General features: G+C 41.0%; 1 protein-coding gene across 2 annotated transcripts; it reads right to left on the bottom strand.

Moving 5' to 3' along the window:
- Nucleotides 1-8,620: 8,620 nt before the first annotated feature.
- On the bottom strand, nt 8,621-19,849 carry tchp (trichoplein, keratin filament binding). Of its 2 annotated transcripts, none has more exons than XM_061906521.1 (12): nt 19,739-19,849; nt 19,289-19,483; nt 17,136-17,307; nt 17,005-17,061; nt 16,238-16,453; nt 16,048-16,160; nt 15,899-15,965; nt 9,445-9,626; nt 9,291-9,372; nt 9,064-9,216; nt 8,855-8,986; nt 8,621-8,800 (listed from the first exon to the last, which is right to left on the bottom strand). In XM_061906521.1, exons 2-12 carry the CDS (start codon nt 19,477-19,479, stop codon nt 8,768-8,770), a joined length of 1,398 nt encoding a protein of 465 aa, XP_061762505.1. In that variant the 5' UTR covers nt 19,480-19,483; nt 19,739-19,849; the 3' UTR covers nt 8,621-8,767. The 2 variants fall into 2 exon arrangements, with proteins under 2 accessions (XP_061762505.1, XP_061762504.1); XM_061906520.1 differs by lacking the exon at nt 19,739-19,849 and adding an exon at nt 19,551-19,706.

Here is a 19,849-nt window from a genome sequence, read left to right as displayed (position 1 = left end):
GACAGTTTTTGGTAGCAACATTTAAAGGCCTACTGAAACCCACTACTACCCACCACGCAGTCTGATAGTTTATATATCAATGATGAAATATTAACATTGCAACACATGCCAATACGGCCTTTTTAGTTTACTAAATTGCAGTTTTAAATTTCCCGGGAGTTTCTTGTTGAAAACGTCGCGTAATGATGACGTGTGCGCGTGACGTCACGGACTGTTAGGGAATATGAGCGCTGCGCACACACACAGCTAAAAGTCGTCTGCTTTAACCGCATTATTTCACAGTAATTTGGAGAGCTGCGTTGGTGAATCTTTTGCAATTTGTTCAATTAAAATTGGAGAAGTCAAAGTAGAAAGATGGAGTTGGGAAGCTTTAGCCTTTAGCCACACAAACACACGGTGATTCCTTGTTTAAAATTCCCGGAGGTTAAGGTTTACTATGGATCAGAGCGGTCAAGCGAACATGGATCCCGACCAATTGTTTTCGCTGAGAAAATTGTGGTAAAAAGTTGCCACTTACCGGAGATCAGCTGAGCTTGTGTCGTCGACTTCCATCAAACACTGGCCTCAAGACACCCGTGGATACACCCTTCCGACTATCAGGTACTATTTAACTCACTAAAACACTAGCAACTCAATAGAAAGATAAGGGATTTCCCAGAATTATCCTAGTAAATGTGTCTAAAAAAATCTGAATCCGTCCCAATGCAATCGCATTTTTTTAAACTTGATTTTATTTTATTTTTTTCAATATCCTCAAACACAAATCTTTCATCCTCGCTCAAATTAATATGGAAATTGTCGTTTTCTCGATCCGAATAGCACTTTTTGTTGGAGGCTCCCATTAAAAACAATGTGAATATGTGAGGAGCCATCAACATGTGACGTCATCGTCTGCGACTTCCGGTAGAGGCAGGGCTTTTCTCTTAGCACCGAAAGTTGCAAACTTTATCGTGGATGTTGTCTACTAAATCCTTTCAGCAAAAATATGGCAATATCGCGAAATGATCAAGTATGACACATAGAATGGACCTGCTATCCCTGTTTGAATAAAATCTCATTTCAGTAGGCCTTTAATAATGTCGGCCGGGTGAAAATTGGGACAAATTCGGGAGGTGCACTGAAATTCAGGAGTCTCCCGGAAAAATCGTGAGGGTTGGCAAGTATTTTGCTAGGGCGGGATAGCCATTCATAGAAGGTGAATTCATTAAAAAGTGCATGTTAGATTTTTTTAAGAAATCTTTTCTCGCGGCCCAGCCTCACCCAGTTTCTGCATCGAGTGGCCCCCAGGTAAATTGAGTTTGAGACCCCTGCTGTACATGAACTGGGCAAAACTTATTTTCGAAATAAACTTAATTTGTATGTAAGAAAAAGGCTGTGTGGTTGGCATTAAATATGCATTTACTGAATACAGAGGCGTGATTGGGAAGAATGGCCGCCCGGATCTGAACCCGAGTGGTGTTTTGTTATTGGACTTTTGTGCTCGTCACTGTTTGTCCATAACAAACACCATGTTCAAACATAAGGGTGTCCATATGTGCACTTGGCACCAGGACACCCTAGGCCGCAGTTCCATGATCGACTTTGTAGTTGTGTCATCGGATTTGCGGCCTCATGTTTTGGACACTCGGGTGAAGAGAGGGGCGGAGCTTTCTTCCGATCACCACCTGGTGGTGAGTTGGCTGCGATGGTGGGGGAGGATGCCGGATAGACCTGGGAGGCCCAAACGCATTGTGAGGGTCTGCTGGGAACGTCTGGCAGAGTCTCCTGTCAGAAAAAGTTTCAATTCCCACCTCCGGAAGAACTTTGAACATGTCACGAGGGAGGTGCTGGACATTGAGTCCGAGTGGACCATGTTCCGCACCTCTATTGTCGAGGCGGCTGATCGGAGCTGTGGCCGCAAGGTAGTTGGTGCTTGTCGGGGCGGCAATCTAAAACCCCTTGGTGGACACCAGCGGTGAGGGATGCCGTCAAGCTGAAGAAGGAGTCCTATCGGGTCCTTTTGGCTCATAGGACTCCGGAGGCAGTGGACAGGTACCGACAGGCCAAGCGGTGTGCAGCTTCAGCGGTCGCTGAGGCAAAAACTCGGACATGGGAGGAGTTCGGGGAAGCCATGGAAAACGACTTCCGGATGGTTTCGAAGCGATTCTGGACCACCGTCCGCCGCCTCAGGAAGGGGAAGCAGTGCACTATCAACACCGTGTATGGTGCGGATGGTGTTCTGCTGACCTCGACTGCAGATGTTGTGGATAGGTGGAAGGAGTACTTCGAAGACCTCCTCAATCCCACCAACACGTCTTCCTATGAGGAAGCAGTGCTTGGGGAATCTGTGGTGGACTCTCCTATTTCTGGGGCTGAGGTCGCTGAGGTAGTTAAAAAGCTCCTCGGTGGCAAGGCCCCAGGGGTAGATGAGGTCCGCCCGGAGTTCCTTAAGGCTCTGGATGCTGTGGGGCTGTCTTGGTTGACAAGACTCTGCAGCATCGCGTGGACATCGGGGGCGGTACCTCTGGATTGGCAGACCGGGGTGGTGGTTCCTCTCTTTAAGAAGGGGGACCGGAGGGTGTGTTCCAACTATCGTGGGATCACACTCCTCAGCCTTCCCGGTAAGGTTTATTCAGGTGTACTGGAGAGGAGGCTACGCCGGATAGTCGAACCTCGGATTCAGGAGGAACAGTGTGGTTTTCGTCCTGGTCGTGGAACTGTGGACCAGCTCTATACTCTCCGCATGGTTCTTGAGGGTGCATGGGAGTTTGCCCAACCAGTCTACATGTGCTTCGTGGACTTGGAGAAGGCATTCGACCGTGTCCCTCGGGAAGTCCTGTGGGGAGTGCTCAGAGAGTACGGGGTATCGGACTGTCTTATTGTGGCGGTCCGCTCCCTGTACGATCAGTCCCAGAGCTTGGATGTGGACATATCGGGCCGTTTTGGACTGATAGACACTTGCGTGCTAGACTTGCTAACTAGCATGGGAATACATCGGCGGCTACATCCAGCGGCCTGTGAAGCAGGGGAGTCTAGTAGCAGCGGGGGCCGTCTACGGAGCAGACGCCAGCGGTGTGATCGGAAACGCGGATGCCGAGCGGGGCTAAAAACAAAGCAGAAGGCTAATCCCCACAGAACACCACTTTCCTCCATCCCGAAGACGGATTTAAATAAAGGATGCGAGACTACTGGTCTGGGTAAGGAGTCTGTTAAATTAGAACAAGTTTTTTCTGCTTTGAGTGTTTCAGAGTTGGACATGTGTTTTACTGAGGTGGCTAACTATGATGCGTGCAGTTTATCAAAGCAACAAACAAACAATCGGAAAATCCCCGTTACTGAGGTGGCTAACCATGATGTGTGCAGTTTATCAAAGCAACAATCAAACAATCGGAAAATTCCTGTCGTATCAATTCCTAGATATGGTCGTAACTATACTAAATGCACCGGGCATAATAAACACAACATTATTAATATTGCTACTACAGATAATTTGATCAAAAACTCCCTAAAACAGCCCACTACCTATAATATAGGTTTTTTAAACATAAGATCATTGTCTCCTAAAACGTTGTTAGTTAATGATATTATCAGAGACAACAATCTTAACGTCATCGGTCTCAGTGAAACCTGGCTTAAACCAAACGACTTTTTTGCGCTAAATGAGGCATGTCCTCCTAACTTTACACATGCGCATATTGCCCGTCCGCTCAAAAGGGGTGGGGGGGTCGCACTAATATACAACGAAAACTTTAACCTTAGTCCTAACATACATAATAAATATAAATCGATTGAGGTGCTTACTATGAGGTCTGTCACACCGCTGCCTCTACACCTGGCTGTTATCTACCGCCCCCCAGGGCCCTATTCGGACTTTATTAATGAATTCTCAGAGTTCGTTGCTGATCTAGTGACACACGCCGATAATATAATCATAATGGGGGACTTTAATATCCACATGAATACCCCATCGGACCCACCGTGCGTAGCGCTCCAGACTGTAATTGATAGCTGTGGTCTCACACAAATAATAAATGAACCCACGCATCGCAACGGTAATACGATAGACCTAGTGCTTGTCAGGGGCATCACCGTTTCTAAAGTTACGATACTCCCGTATACTAAAGTATTGTCCGATCATTACCTTATAAAATTCGAGGTTCAGACGCATGTTCGTCAAACTAATAATAATAATAACTGCTATAGCAGCCGCAACATTAATACAGCCACAACGACAACTCTTGCTGACCTACTGCCCTCGGTAATGGCACCATTCCCAAAGTATGTGGGCTCTATTGATAACCTCACTAACAACTTTAACGACGCCCTGCGCGAAACCATTGATAACATAGCACCGCTAAAGTTAAAAAAGGCTCCAAAAAAGCGCACCCCGTGGTTTACAGAAGAAACTAGAGCTCAGAAATTATTATGTAGAAAGCTGGAACGCAAATGGCGCACGACTAAACTTGAGGTGCACCATCAAGCATGGAGTGATGGTTTAATAACTTATAAACGCATGCTTACCTTAGCTAAAGTTAAATATTACTCAAATCTCATCCACCGTAATAAAAACGATCCTAAATTTTTGTTTAGTACGGTAGCATCGCTAACCCAACAAGGGACTCCTTCCAGTAGCTCAACCCACTCAGCTGATGACTTTATGCAATTCTTTAGTAAGAAAATTGAAGTCATTAGAAAGGAGATTAAAGACAATGCGTCCCAGCTACAACGGGGTTCTATTAACACTGACACGATTGTATATACGGCGGATACTGCCCTCCAAAATAGTTTCTCTCGTTTTGAGGAAATAACATTAGAGGAATTGTTACAACGTGTAAATGGAATAAAACAGACAACATGTTTACTTGACCCTCTTCCTGGGAAACTGATCAAGGAGCTCTTTGTATTATTAGGTCCATCAGTGCTAAATATTATAAACTTATCACTCTCCTCGGGCACTGTTCCCCTAGCATTCAAAAAAGCGGTTATTCATCCTCTTCTTAAAAGACCTAACCTCGATCCTGACCTCATGGTAAATTACCGACCGGTGTCTCACCTTCCCTTTATTTCAAAAATCCTTGAAAAAATTGTTGCGGAGCAGTTAAATGAACACTTAGCGTCTAACAATCTATGTGAAACCTTTCAATCCGGTTTCAGGGCAAATCACTCCACGGAGACAGCCCTCGCAAAAATGACTAATGATCTATTGCTAACGATGGATTCTGATGCGTCATCTATGTTGCTGCTCCTCGATCTTAGCGCTGCTTTCGATACCGTCGATCATAATATTTTATTAGAACGTATCAAAACACGAATTGGTATGTCAGACTTAGCTCTGTCTTGGTTTAACTCTTATCTTACTGATAGGATGCAGTGTGTCTCCCATAACAATGTGACCTCGGACTACGTTAAGGTAACGTGTGGAGTTCCCCAGGGTTCGGTCCTTGGCCCTGCACTCTTCAGCATCTACATGCTGCCGCTAGGTGACATCATACGCAAATACGGTATTAGCTTTCACTGTTATGCTGATGACACCCAACTCTACATGCCCCTAAAGCTGACCAACACGCCGGATTGTAGTCAGCTGGAGGCGTGTCTTAATGAAATTAAACAATGGATGTCCGCTAACTTTTTGCAACTCAACGCCAAAAAAACGGAAATGCTGATTATCGGTCCTGCTAGACACCGAACTCTATTTAATAATACAACTCTAACATTTGACAACCAAACAATTAAACAAGGCGACACGGTAAAGAATCTGGGCATCATCTTCGACCCAACTCTCTCCTTTGAGGCACACATTAAAAGCGTTACTAAAACGGCCTTCTTTCATCTCCGTAACATCGCTAAAATTCGCTCCATTCTGTCCACTAAAGACGCTGAGATCATTATCCATGCGTTTGTTACGTCTCGCCTCGACTACTGTAACGTATTATTTTCGGGTCTCCCCATGTCTAGCATTAAAAGATTACAGTTGGTACAAAATGCGGCTGCTAGACTTTTGACAAGAACAAGAAAGTTTGATCACATTACGCCTGTACTGGCTCACCTGCACTGGCTTCCTGTGCACTTAAGATGTGACTTTAAGGTTTTACTACTTACGTATAAAATACTACACGGTCTAGCTCCATCTTATCTTGCCGATTGTATTGTACCATATGTCCCGGCAAGAAATCTGCGTTCAAAGGACTCCGGCTTATTAGTGATTCCCAAAGCCCAAAAAAAGTCTGCGGGCTATAGAGCATTTTCCGTTCGGGCTCCAGTACTCTGGAATACCCTCCCGGTAACAGTTCGCGATGCCACCTCAGTAGAAGCATTTAAGTCTCACCTTAAAACTCATTTGTATACTCTAGCCTTTAAATAGGCCTCCTTTTTAGACCAGTTGATCTGCCGTTTCTTTTCTTTTTCTTCTATGTCCCACTCTCCCGTGTGGAGGGGGTCCGGTCCGATCCGGTGGCCATGTACTGCTCGCCTGTGTATCGGCTGGGGACATCTCTGCGCTGCTGGTCCGCCTACGCTTGGGATGGTTTCCTGCTGGCTCCGCTGTGAACGGGACTCTCGCTGCTGTGTCTTGGATCCTCTTTGGACTGGACTCTCGCGACTGTGTTGTATCCATTGTGGATTGAACTTTCACAGTATCCTGTTAGATCCGCTCGACATCCATTGCTTTCCTCCTCTCTAAGGTTCTCATAGTCATCATTGTCACCGACGTCCCACTGGGTCATAATTGTCACTAATGTCCCACTGGGTGTGAGTTTTCCTTGCCCTTATATGGGCCTACCGAGGATGTCGTGGTGGTTTGTGCAGCCCTTTGAGACACTAGTGATTTAGGGCTATATAAGTAAACATTGATTGATTGATTGATTGATTGCCGGCAGTAAGTCGAACACATTTCCAGTGAGGGTTGGACTCCGCCAAGGCTGTCCTTTGTCACCGATTCTGTTCATAACTTTTATGGACAGAATTTCTAGGCGCAGTCAAGGCGTTGAGGGGTTCCGGTTTGGTGACCGCAGGATTAGGTCTCTGCTTTTTGCAGATGATGTGGTCCTGATGGCTTCATCTGACCGGGATCTTCAGCTCTCACTGGATCGGTTCACATCAGAGTGTGAAGCGACCGGAATGAGAATCAGCACCTCCAAGTCCGAGTCCATGGTTCTCGCCCGGAAAAGGGTGGAATGCCATCTCCGGGTTGGCGAGGAGACCCTGCCCCAAGTGGAGGAGTTCAAGTACCTAGGAGTCTTGTTCACGAGTGGGGGGAGAGTGGATCGTGAGATCGACAGGCGGATCGGTGCGGCGTCTTCAGTAATGCGGACGTTGTACCGATCCGTTGTGGTGAAGAAGGAGCTGAGCCGGAAGGCAAAGCTTTCAATTTACTGGTCGATCTACGTTCCCATCCTCACCTATGGTCATGAGCTTTGGGTCATGACCGAAAGGATAAGATCACGAGTACAAGCGGCCGAAATGAGTTTCCTCCGCCGTGTGGCGGGGCTCTCCCTTAGAGATAGGGTGAGAAGCTCTGCCATCCGGGAGGAACTCAAAGTAAAGCCGCTGCTCCTTCACATCGAGAGGAGCCAGATGAGGTGGTTCGGGCATCTGGTCAGGATGCCACCCGAACGCCTCCCTAGGGAGGTGTTTAGGGCACGTCCAACCGGTAGGAGGCCACGGGGAAGACCCAGGACACGTTGGGAAGACTATGTCTCCCGGCTGGTCTGGGAACGCCTCGGGATCCCCCGGGAAGAGCTAGACGAAGTGGCTGGGGAGAGGGAAGTCTGGGTTTCCCTGCTTAGGCTGTTGCCCCCGCGACCCGACCTCGGATAAGCGGAAGAAGATGGATGGATGGATGGATGAATACAGACTTGAGGGGAAAAGTAAAATGTCAAGACTTGCAGGCTTATTTAAAAAGCAGATATTTAAAAAACACATTTCATTTAAAAAGCAGACTTGATTATTTAAAAAGCAGACTTAAATATTTTTTAAAAAAAAGTAGACTTTATTCTTCATTTAAAGAGCAAACATATTTTTTTAAAAGCAGGCTTGATTCTTCATTTAAAAAGCAGACCTAATTCATTTTAAAAAGCAGACATTTCTTTTAAAAAGCAGACTTAATTCATTAAAAAAATGTAATTCCTCATTTAAAAAGCATACATATTTCATTTAAAAATCAGACTTGTTATTCATTTAAAAAGCAGACATTTCATTTAAAAAGAAGACTTAATTCATTTTCAAAGCGGACATTTAAAAAGCAGATTTAATTCATTTAAAAAGCAAACATATTTCATTTATAAAGCAGACTTGAATCTTCATTTTAAAAGCAGACTTTTTTCGCTTAGAAAGCAGACATATTTAATTTGAAAAGCAGACTTTATTCTAAATTTAAAAAGGCAGACATATTTCATTTAAAAACACTTAATTCTTTATTCAAAAAGCAGACTTAATTCTTTATTTAAAAAGCACATATTTCTTTTAAAAAGCTGACATAATTAATTTAAAAAGCAGACATATTTTTTGAAAAAGCAGACATTTAATTTATAAAGACTTAATTCTTTATTTAAAAAGCAGACATATTTCATTTATAAATCTTTATTTAAAAAGCGTAAATATTTAATTTAAAAAGCAGACATGTTTCTTTTAAAAAGCAGACATATTTAATTTATAAATAATTCTTTATTTAAAAAATATATATATTTCATTTAAAAAGCAGACATATTTCTTTTAAAAAGCAGACATAATATTTTATTTAAAAAGCAGACAATTCTTCATAAGACAATAAAAGTGTTTTGATGTCAGCTGCTCATGTCCACGCTATTCGAGGTTGACTGTGAATCTGCAAAGGAGATAAGAATGTAACCATTGAAAATGATACTACACATGTATTTACCGTTGGCTGGTATCCTGTGTGTGGCATCCACTGCTGGTCTTTCCTCAGCGCCTCCTTGTGGACAAGATGAGCACTTCTGTTTTCTTTCTCTTCCTCCTCTATCCTGCACTGCTCTTCAAGCTGCTGCTCCACCTGCAGGGCGTGAACACAAACGGCATTAAATCCAGACGGTGTACACAAGCCAGCATCTCTTCATTCGCTCCAAAAACCTGTAAGCGGTCTTGGTTCTCGTCCTGGTGTCCAAACTCTTTTAGCTTCTCCAGCTCCCGGATCATCTCGTCTCGTTTCTTCAAGGACTCCAACTGAGCCTTGCGGTTGTTCTGCATCTTCAGCGTCAGAATCTTCCGCCTCTCTGCCAGCACCTTTTGAAAGACAAAAACATCATTGTTTATTTTGACTTTTATTACCTGGCTCAAGTTTTTAAATAAAAGTGTACCTCGTGCATGAGCATCTCTCTGGCTTTTCTTTCCCTCTCCCACGTCGCTTCCCGATTCTCCCACACGTATTGAGCTTCCTCTCTAAGGAAAGTGTATTAAAATACTCTTCTTTTAGAGGATCCCTCTTTCCCAGAGCGAGAGCTGCCGTCTCACCTGTGTAGGAAGTCAAACTCGGCCTCCCGCTCTCTCTCCAGCTGAAGCTGCTCCTCGATGACACGCTTCATCCAGGCGGCGTCGGCGAAGACTCTCTCTCTCCTCGCCGTCACTGCCCTCGCTTCCTCATTCTGCTGCTGCTCTCCTTGCAGCAAGGCCGCAAGAAGCCTGAGGTCCACTTCCTGGGAGGTACAATGAGTTGAGTTTATACCAAAAAGTTATATTTTGGATCCTCTGCTGTATCATCCATGTATCCATTTTGGTATAAACTCAACTCGTCGTGTTTGGAGGAAGAAGAATACTGAGTTGCATCCCAAGAACACCATATCTACTGTGAAGCATGGGGGTGGAAACATCATGCTTTGGGGCTGTTTTTCTGCTAAGGGGACAGGACGATTGATCCGTGTTAAGGAAAAAATTGCATAGGGCCATGTATCGTGAGATTTTGAGCCAAAACCTCCTTCCATCAGTGAGAGCTTTGAATGGTTGACCAAATACTTTTTTTCCCACTATAACTTACAAATAAATTATTTAAAATTCCTACAATGTGAATTCCTGGATTGTTTTTCACATTCTGTCTCTCACAGTTGAAGTGTACCTATGATGAAAATTACAGACCTCTGTCATCATTTTAAGTGGGAGAACTTGCACAATCGGTGGCTGACTAAATACTTTTTTGCCCCACTGTATTATATATATACTTCAACGCTTTGAATTTTTCAAACGCTTCCAACCTATCCATATAGTTTTTATATATTATTTTTTTAAATGTTCTATGCTCTTTTTGTAAAGGCACCCAACATTTTTTATGATGGAAAAAACACAAAATATGCATCATTTCCAAACAAGAGTCGCAAAGTGGAATACTTTAGATGAGGTAATTACAGCCTTTAATATGTCAATAATTCATAACACTGACTTTCATACCCTATTATTTTTGGAACAATGACCGTATTTTCCCCAAAAACTCTTACTATCTCTACTAAGCAGAAAAACAGAACCCTTTAAAAAATGTAGTTAATATGTAGGTAATTTTTTATTTTTTGCAAGTTTCAACGCTTTAAAGTTTTTAGGAGCTTTAGACCTATCATAGATATACAGTTTTTATATATGTGTAATGTTTTGTTTACGTTTTATGCTGTTTTGTAAAGAAAAAAATTATTGCAGCCTTTTTTTAGGTCAACAATTCATAACGCTGACTTTGATGCCTTATTATTTTTGGTACAATGACCGTATTTTCCCAAAACCTCCCACTATCTTTACTTAGCCGGAAAACAGACGCATTAAAAAATGTATGATAACTTGATAAGTAGTATTTTTTTAAACTTTCAATGCTTGAAATATTTGAAACAGCTTTAGACCTATCACACATAAGGTTTTTATATATTTATGTTTTTTTTAATGTTTTATGCCCTTTTTGTAAAGAAAAAAAATATTACAGCCTTTAATATATCAATAATTCATAACGCTGACTTTGATGCCTTATTTTTGGAACAATGAACGTATTTTTCCAAAAACTCCCACAATCTCTGCTTAGCCAAAAAACAAACACGTTCAAAAATGTATTATAAGTAGGTAAAAAACATTTTTTTTTTACTTTAACGCTTTAAATGTTTTTAACAGCTTTAAACCAATCAATCAAAGTTTTTATATACAAACCCGGTTTCCAAATGAGTTGGGAAATTGTGTTAGATGTAAATATAAACGGAATACAATGATTTGCAAACCATTTTCAACCCATATTCAGTTGAATATGCTACAAAGACAACATATTTGATTTTAAAACTGGTAAACTTTTTTTTTTTTTCCAAATCATTAACTTTAGAATTTGATTCCAGCAACACATGACAAAGAAGTTGGGAAGGGTGGCAATAAATAGTGATAAAATTGAGGAATGCTCATCAAACACTTATTTGGAACATCTCACAGGTGTGCCGGCCAACTGGGAACAGGTGGGTGCCGTTATTGGGTATAAAAACAGCTTCCCAAAAATGCTCAGTCTTTCACAAGAAAAGATGGGGCAAGGTACACCCCTTTATCTTCAACTACATGAGCAAATAGTTAAATAGTTTAAGAACAACTTTTTTCAAAGTGCAATTGCAAGAAATTTAGGGATTTCGACATCTACTGTCCATAATATCATCAAAAGGTTCAGAGAATCTGGAGAAATCACTCCACAAAAGCGGCATGGCCGGAAACCAACATTGAATGACCGTGACCTTCGATCACTCAGAAGGCATTGTATCAAAAACAGACATCAATCTCTAAAGGATATCACCACTTGGGCTCAGGAACACTTCAGAAAACAACTGTCACTAAATGCAGTTCGTCGCTACATCTGTAAATCCAAATTAAAGCTCTACTATGCAAAGCGAAAGCCATTTATCAACAACATCCAGAAACGCCCCCGGCTTCTCTGGGCCTGAGATAATCTAAGATGGACTGATACAAACTGGAAAAGTGTTCTGTGGTCTGACGAGTCCACTTTTCTAATTGTTTTTGGAAATATTCGACATCATGTCATCCGGACCAAAGAGGAAGGAAACCATCCAGACTGTTATCGACGCAAAGTTCAAAAGCCAGCATCTGTGATGGTATGGGGGTGCATTAGTGCCCAAAGCATGGGTAACTTACACATCTGTGAAGGCACCATTAATGTTGAAAGGTACATACAGATTTTGGAACAACATATGCTGCCATCTAAGCGCCGTCTTTTTCATGGACGCCTCTGCTTATTTCAGGAAGACAATGCCAAGCCACATTCAGCACGTGTTACAACAGCGTGGCTTCGTAAAAAAAGAGCGCGGGTAATTTCCTGGCCCGCCTGCAGTTCAGACCTGTCTACCATCAAAAATGTGTGGCGCATTATGAAACGGAAAATACGACAGCAGTGACCCCGGACTGTTGAACGACTGAAGCTCTACATAAAACAAGAATGGGAAAGAATTCCACTTTCAAAGCTTCAACAATTAGTTTTCTCAGTTCCCAAACATTTATTGAGTGTTGTTAAAAGAAAAGGTGATGTAACACAGTGGTAAACATGCCCTTTCAATACTATGCCTCCTTGCTAAAAAATGGATTTGATGTTTTTATTGTTAAAATACGAAACACAACCCTTTTTATAATGGGGAAAAAACTAAATATGCAATATTTTTAAAAAATGAGTTTCAAAGTGAATTATTTTAGATTAGGTTCCAGCAGAGTCGAGTATACAGAGAGTATGGAGAACTAGGTTTCAAGCGATCTCTTCAATGATTGGTCAAAAGGCACTCACAAGACTACAAGGCGCCATGTTACGTACCAATTTAAAGCCCCAGCTAAGCGACACTGCACTTCTTCATTATACATTTCTTTTAGTGTTTGCTGTGTAAACATGCCCTGTTGCGGGGCGTGGGGATGAGCTACTTGCAAAAAAAATGTGGAAAGCAATTACATACGTTCTCCGCAACCCAGTAAGGAAAAAAAATATGAGAATTGAAGGTTTGCCGGGAAAACTGGAGAGGCAATAACAGTTTCTTGTGCAAAGAGCGAACATACATACACATGGAAATGTGCTATTTCTCACTCTCAGTAACAGAGAATTAATACACTTTGCCTAACAAAACTTTGCTTCAAAATTGCACCTTTTCTGTATGTCACCAATAATCCAAACTAATAAATAATGTAGTCGTAAGAAGCATTAGTTCAGTATTCAAGTTAATATGGTGATAATGAAATGAAGCCATGACTCACCACAGCAAAACTTATGAAAAATATTCAAAAATGTAAAAGCAAAGGCATATATATAGTGCAGTTATTACAAATATTACATTGGAGGCAAACACCAAAGTAGACGTACTTTTTACACAAAAGTAATAATTTCTCCGTAATTGTTGGTCCAGAGACAATGAAGATTTTGGAAAAATTGGGGTAGTATGTTTATTTTTGGTGGCTGTGTATTTTCTGACATACTGGTCACTAAACACAGCATAAATGTAGGGACGGAGTGCATCAAACACAGCCGCAAATTTATTATTTACGTTTTATTGTACGTTTATGAGCTGGAGTATATGTGGTACTATATTTAGTATGTGAATCTGTCAAATTAATACAATCAATTAGCAAAAGCAATGCGATGGAGTGACGTCAGTCAACGACCACAGATCTGTCAGAGGATATACTATCTTGCTTCAGAAAAACTTTATTGATTATTATATTACTTACATTTTTCACTTTGAGTGGATTAATATTCGCTTGTGGTTACTGGATCACTAGGAGTAAGGTTGATGAAGCGCGTTCACTTCAAATTGACACAAACTCTTATTAGCTTGCGAGACTTGAGGAAATATTTTTGTGCTACACTCTTTTTTGTGGTGTTGCTACCTTATTTGAGATTATTTCAAGCTGTTTATCAGATTCTATTCGTAGCAGTGTCACCTAAAGTGAATGTGACAGTGTGCCATAATTACAACAGTCAACTGGATTAAAAACAAAAAAAAAGATAGATGGATATTTTTGCCAGCATCTTTAAACGGTCCTCTGAGACAAATTTGTAAGCGGCACCAAAAAATAGCTGTCCTAGGTATACAGTACATGGCTACCCAGGAGGACGACGAAAAGAGCACTTAATGACTTCTCTGGTAGGATACTTACGGTATGTTGTGTTACAGGCACTGACTTGTGTTACATTTGAATGAACACAAGTGTCTGTGTAAATAGTTCATGTTTCAATGTGGACACCTGCATCTTACACACCTGTGCGACCAATATATATACAAAATACAATTAACTGGTTGCGGATTAATAATGGTAATATGATAATACTGCATTAGGGAAAGACATCTTTAGCAAGTATTCATAAATACTGTATTTCCCAGACTATAACGAGCAAAGAATTATATGAGGTGCAGCACGCTCGATGAACAGGTCTATTTTTATACACAAGGCTTACCAGATTATAAGGCGCATTAAAAGGGTCATATGATTTTTTTCCCCTAAATTTAAAACACTTCTTTATGCTCTACATAATATGTAATGGTGTTTTTTTGGTCAAATGTTGCATAGATTATGCTTTACAGATAGTCCTCAAGTCGCTTTCTGACCATTTCTTAGGAATGCACCGTTTGGTGGGCAGTCTTATGTAAATGCCTCCACTTCGACTACGTCTTCCCTTCTCCCTGTCATCTTTTGTTGTAGTTTTTAACACTTCCATAGCGTCTTCTACTGACAGATTAAGTCCGAACTATACACTAAATTTAATAAAAATGGCAACATGGGAGGATGAATGCCTCACAACAAGAGGCTAGAGGAAAAGAAGGAGCTTATTGACTACGGCGTGGACTACAATTGTGGACACGTGCACATTTTCAGGACTTATGTAAATCACAAATACACAACAGCAGGTACCAATAGGTAAGAAAAGTTAGTTTTGCGTAATAGGTCGAAATAAAACGCCAGATAATATGTGCCCTAATAGGTGCAAGTTTGGGTCCTTATCCACACACCCGTATGTTGAAGCACAGTACGTCTGACTACGGTAGCCGTAACGCTCCGACAATCCATCAAGCAGCACGGCTTTGTAGCTGACAAAAGTCATACTAAAACATTTTGACAAGAGTCTTTAAAAACAGTGCATAACGTTCTATTTTCTCAATGAAACATCAAAGCTTTAGTGTTGCTTGCTTACCGGTACTTGCTAACAATATTTATTGAACAAGCGTCAGCCTGCAGTCCACATTTATCGCCTATGTGTGACTGCCATCTACTGGTCACCCTTACTACACCATGTACTGTACCACAACCAGATTTAATACATGCTTAAGGTGCAAGGGTTTATAAGGCCCATTGTCGATTTTTGAGAAAATGAAAGGATTTCAAGTGCGCCTTATAGTCTGAAAAAAAAGAATTCTTTCTTCGGCAGATAATGGTGTTGATAGTTCACAAAATATTTTTTGTCAGAATAATAGTATCTGTTATAACAAAACTTTGTGTTTCAATGAGTTCCCGGCGAGCAGACAAAAGCTGTCTTTGATCTTACCAATCAAAAAGGCTTGTAAAACTCCACTGTGTAGGATGAGTAGCGACATGAGGGTGTCGGTTTCTTTTATGTATTGTAATCCACACAAAGATTTTGTCTTGTCTAAAAGCGGAGAGGATGCAAGACCTGACTCCCTTCCAGGCACCTTTTCTTTGAACTGTTTTAAGACAATTTCTTTGAACTACTTTGTATGCAAAGGCAGAGGCTGCTTATGATCCTCCTCCCTTAGAAACAGCTGTTGCCATGTAATCAGGGAAAGTCCAAATAAAAGAGGAGGCGAACAATCTTTCGTCAGGGCGTGGGACGACCATGCGTTTCTCCTCAATTGAGCTAAATTGAATTCTGTCTGTGTTTAATTCCTTGCTTCATGTCTTGTTTAATAGATGTCATCAGTGTTTGAACCTGACAGTTTTATTAAGAAAACAGGGAATCACTCACCAGTTCTTCTTGCACTTGCTGGGCTCTCCTCCTAAGCTGAAAGCGATACTGTCGGATGAGGAAATTTCTAAATGGAGATCAGTTGAGAGATCTTTGGATTACATCCACTCAGCAGAAGATTTACGCTCCTTCTAAAGAGCTTTCCTTACCGCATCGCATCCTTTTTTCGTCCTTCCTCTATATTCCTCCTCTCTGCCTCGATTTTCCCCAGGTCCCACAGCTGCACTTGCAAGGACTCTTCCTCCTTCCATAGACAAGTGGCCTTGGAGGAACAACACAAATGTAAGTGTGGTGTCATTTTTTTCTCAGTGTTGCTCCATTTGACTTGTATCTGATTACCTCCTCTTCCTTTAGCCGCAGCTCTTCCATCAGTTTGCGAAGGTTTTCCGCTCGCTGAATCTCCTCTGTGCTCCTGTTTTCTTCCTCTTGTTCGATTCTCTCCACAGATTCTCTTCGGCTCCTCTCATAATTGTTTTGCAAATCCTCCTGCTCCACATATTCTCTTTGGCTCTTCTCATAATTGTTTTGCGTATCTTCCTGCTCCACCACGTCTTGCTGCGCATTTGGAGACATGGCAACTTTGTCAACTATGCAATAAACCAGTAATTCTCAAACTGTGGTACGTGAACACCTAGTCATGGCCGCCATTAGTGGTTAACCAAAGAACCACTTGATTAAAGTACAATGTTTTATTTTCCCATGTTCAAATGGAGTTACTGTTCAAACAGTGTGTAATGTTACAGTGGCCAGAAATAATATACATACTTGTTAAATAAAACCCCTGCCTTGTTTTTAATTCATTCTTAGGCCGGATAGTACTTTTGTACTATCTCAGATGGTACTTAATAGTACCATCTGAGATAGTACTAAATTTGAGAACCACTGCACTAAACTTGCTAATATTTTAGACTTGAAACTGAGTGACTGACACAGAAAAAATGGAAAGAAAATGACCAATAAAAAAAACTATATTACAGTAGGTCCAACAGAATAATTCTGACACAAATATATGGAAATACAGAAAAATGAAAAAGCATTGTTTATCACAGTCCAATCGTCCATGCTCCCACTGTCCATTACAAAATCATAGTGCTGGTTTAGGCTACCTTTTGCGGTTCCGGTTTGGTTCTCTTCCAGTGCTCCTTCAGCAGCTCCTGTGCCAGCTAAATGTACAACACAGTGAATTAAATAAGCACATCAAGCAAGCAGCAAGGATATAATTTGAAGCACTAGCTACCTTTTTTCTTCTCTCCATTGATATGCCTTGCCCTTTCTCCACTTTCAGCTCCTTCAGCTCGGCGTTCAGTTGTTTTTGTTCCTCTTCGAGCATGTGCCTGAGTCGTTCCCTGCGCTCCTCCAGACAATCGATATTTTCCTCCTCCAGCCTGTCTCTACAATATGCCGACATACTGACAGAGCACACAGACATGACTCGTTTGGCCCTTCAGCCTCAATCTTTGAAAATGTGTCGTCTACTCAAAAAGATACACATGACAAGGGATTATTATCGTTTACATTTTAACCGAATAAGCACTTAAAAAAATGGAAAACATGCAAATGTATTTAAAATAAATGCCTTTTAATTTTTATGGAATTTTGTGACATTCAAGTTGAACAGACAAGTAATCTAAATATATCCGTTATATAATTAAATAACTAAATAACTAAAAAAAATAGCAAAATAATCTTACAACACACTGTTTAACTTATTGCAGCAATACAGACTATGTAAAATGTACAAATAAACCTTGCTTGAGTTGTAATGTTTGAAACTCATAATTCCGTGTTACAATTTGTTACAATAAGGGCAGCTGTAACTGCAGTGTGGCCCACAGTGAATAGGGGTTTGACACCACAACTAGGTGAAGAACTTCCTGAAGGAATTGCGTCTGAATGCTGCAAGGCTGAAGTTGAACTGAAATGCTGACAGAATTCAGTATGAATGTAAAAATAGTTGGAATGGTTTCAATCGGTTGAAAAATGTGGGAATTGTGAAAGTTTGAAAAATTGACAATTCATTTTGAAAGGGGAAAATGAAAGAAACATTTGGAATTATGTGAAATCCTGGATTTTTTTTTTAGAATTGTTGAAGTAGAGCACACAATTCCTGAACAGGCTGCATATTTTTAAGTTGGAACGGTTTAAATAAGATGAAAAATGTGGAAGTTGTGGAACTTTGAAGAATGTCCCATTAATTTCAATGTGGGATCTGAGCCGAGGATGTTGTTGTGGTTTGTGCAGCCCTTTGAGACACTCGTGATTTAGGGCTTTATAAATAAACTTTGATTGATTGATTGAATTTCCCCAAAATTTGGGAATTTTAGGAAAAGCGGGATTTTTTTAATTTTTTATTATGTGAATTGAATTTGAATGGTCTGAATGAGTTGAAATGGTTGGTGTTGGAATTTTTCAAAATGGTCGATAAATGTTGAAGTAGTAACATGTTGAATTGAGAAATGGTATTACGGAAAACCGGGAAATTTTCCAGTTCATAAAACATCTTTGTTTTTTGTCCTAATTAAGAGGAATGATTTGACGCTAAAACGGTTAAGTTAAAGCTAAAGTACCAATGATTGTCACATACACTAGGTGATGTGAAATTAGTACTCTGCATTTGACCCATCCCCTTGTTCACCCCCTGGTAGGTGAGCGGAGCAGTGGGCAGCAACAGTGCCACGCCTGGGAATCATTTCTGGTGATTTGACCCCCAATTCCAACCCTTGATGCTGAGTGCCAAGCAGGGAGGTAATGGGTCCCATTTTTATAGTTTTTGGTATGACTCGGCCGGGGTTTGAACTCACAACCTACCGATCTCAGGGCGGACACTAACCACTAGGCCACTGACTAGGTTTAAATGTATTTAAAAAATGTGGAAGGAGTAGTTGCCAGAAAAAATGGTGGAAATGGGGCTTTGGAAAATCAGGAATTCATGGAAATCCTGGATTTTTTTTTTTAACTTGGAAAAAAAAAAAAAAAGAGTAGTTTGAATTTCCAGGACAGTGGAATGTGTTGAAGGTGGAATTGAATGAATACGTTGAAAAATGTGGAAATGGTGGAAGTTTGAAAAATGGCCAATTGATTTTGAAAGGGAAACATTTCCCGGAAAACCTGGAATTCTGGGAAATTTTGGAATTTGTCAAGGGAAAACCCGAGATTCCCGAATACGCTGAACAGTTTGAAGCCGGGACGGTTTGAATATATGGAAGGTAGAGCATGCCAACATTTGGAGATTAGGGAGAAAAACCATACGTGTGAATTCTTATTAAAGTGAGCAGTGTGTTGAAAATGGACCCCAAGCTTGACTTCGGACACCACTGGTCTGCAGGCTACAAATCTATTAAAAACATATTGACGTGTTCTTCTCAAGGTTGCACTGCTGCATGTGTGTACCTCTGGTTGAAGGATTGCCTGGAGGTCCATTGATGGTGCAAATGATTGTTGAAAGTCTGCTCCCTGAAGTATTTGGCATAGATGTCCAGCTGTTCCTGTCTGCGGCATTGTTGCTCCTTCCTCCACGCTAGCTTTATACCAAACGATTGCTTGCGATGGGGAATATAGGTGTTGAGGGTCGGCAAAGCCATGGTCCTGCAAGTTAAAATAATTCATTAAACAAGTATTGCCAGGGCACAAATCACCAATGCATATGACGTACACGTGAGTTCAAAAACGCCGACCGTTAGCCTTGCACACAATCAACAAAGGACGTACTTTCTCACAAGTGTTTAGCTAAAAAGTTCGGTGTAAGTGATATTCATATCGAAGTTTTTAAATTACTTTTCTTTTTTTAATAAGAAAGGAATAACTTTATATATATAAATAAAAAAAAAAGTTTCAAGTTACCAAATCGTGTCTGGTTACCGCAGTTAATAGTCACTTGAACCACTTCCTGTTAACTCTCACGCTACGGAAACTCGAAATGGCCAAAATAGTTTTTTAAAGGGCAATTTGTCC

The sequence above is a fragment of the Nerophis ophidion genome, linkage group LG07 (genome assembly GCF_033978795.1).
Source record: "Nerophis ophidion isolate RoL-2023_Sa linkage group LG07, RoL_Noph_v1.0, whole genome shotgun sequence".
In the NCBI taxonomy this organism is placed as follows: domain Eukaryota; kingdom Metazoa; phylum Chordata; class Actinopteri; order Syngnathiformes; family Syngnathidae; genus Nerophis; species Nerophis ophidion.
Note: the sequence above shows the minus strand (reverse complement) of the source record. Positions and strands in the feature narration are given on the sequence as shown.

Bases quoted from the DNA above. Each gene is read 5' to 3' on its own strand.
- tchp (XM_061906521.1), bottom strand. From the start codon at position 19,479: ATGGCTTTGCCGACCCTCAACACCTATATTCCCCATCGCAAGCAATCG. The intron at 17,062-17,135 runs GTAGCTAGTGCT...TTGTACATTTAG, and splicing joins CAATGGAGAGAAGAAAAAAG to CTGGCACAGGAGCTGCTGAA. The intron at 9,627-15,898 runs GTGAGTGATTCC...TGTACCTCCCAG, and splicing joins AGCAAGTGCAAGAAGAACTG to GAAGTGGACCTCAGGCTTCT.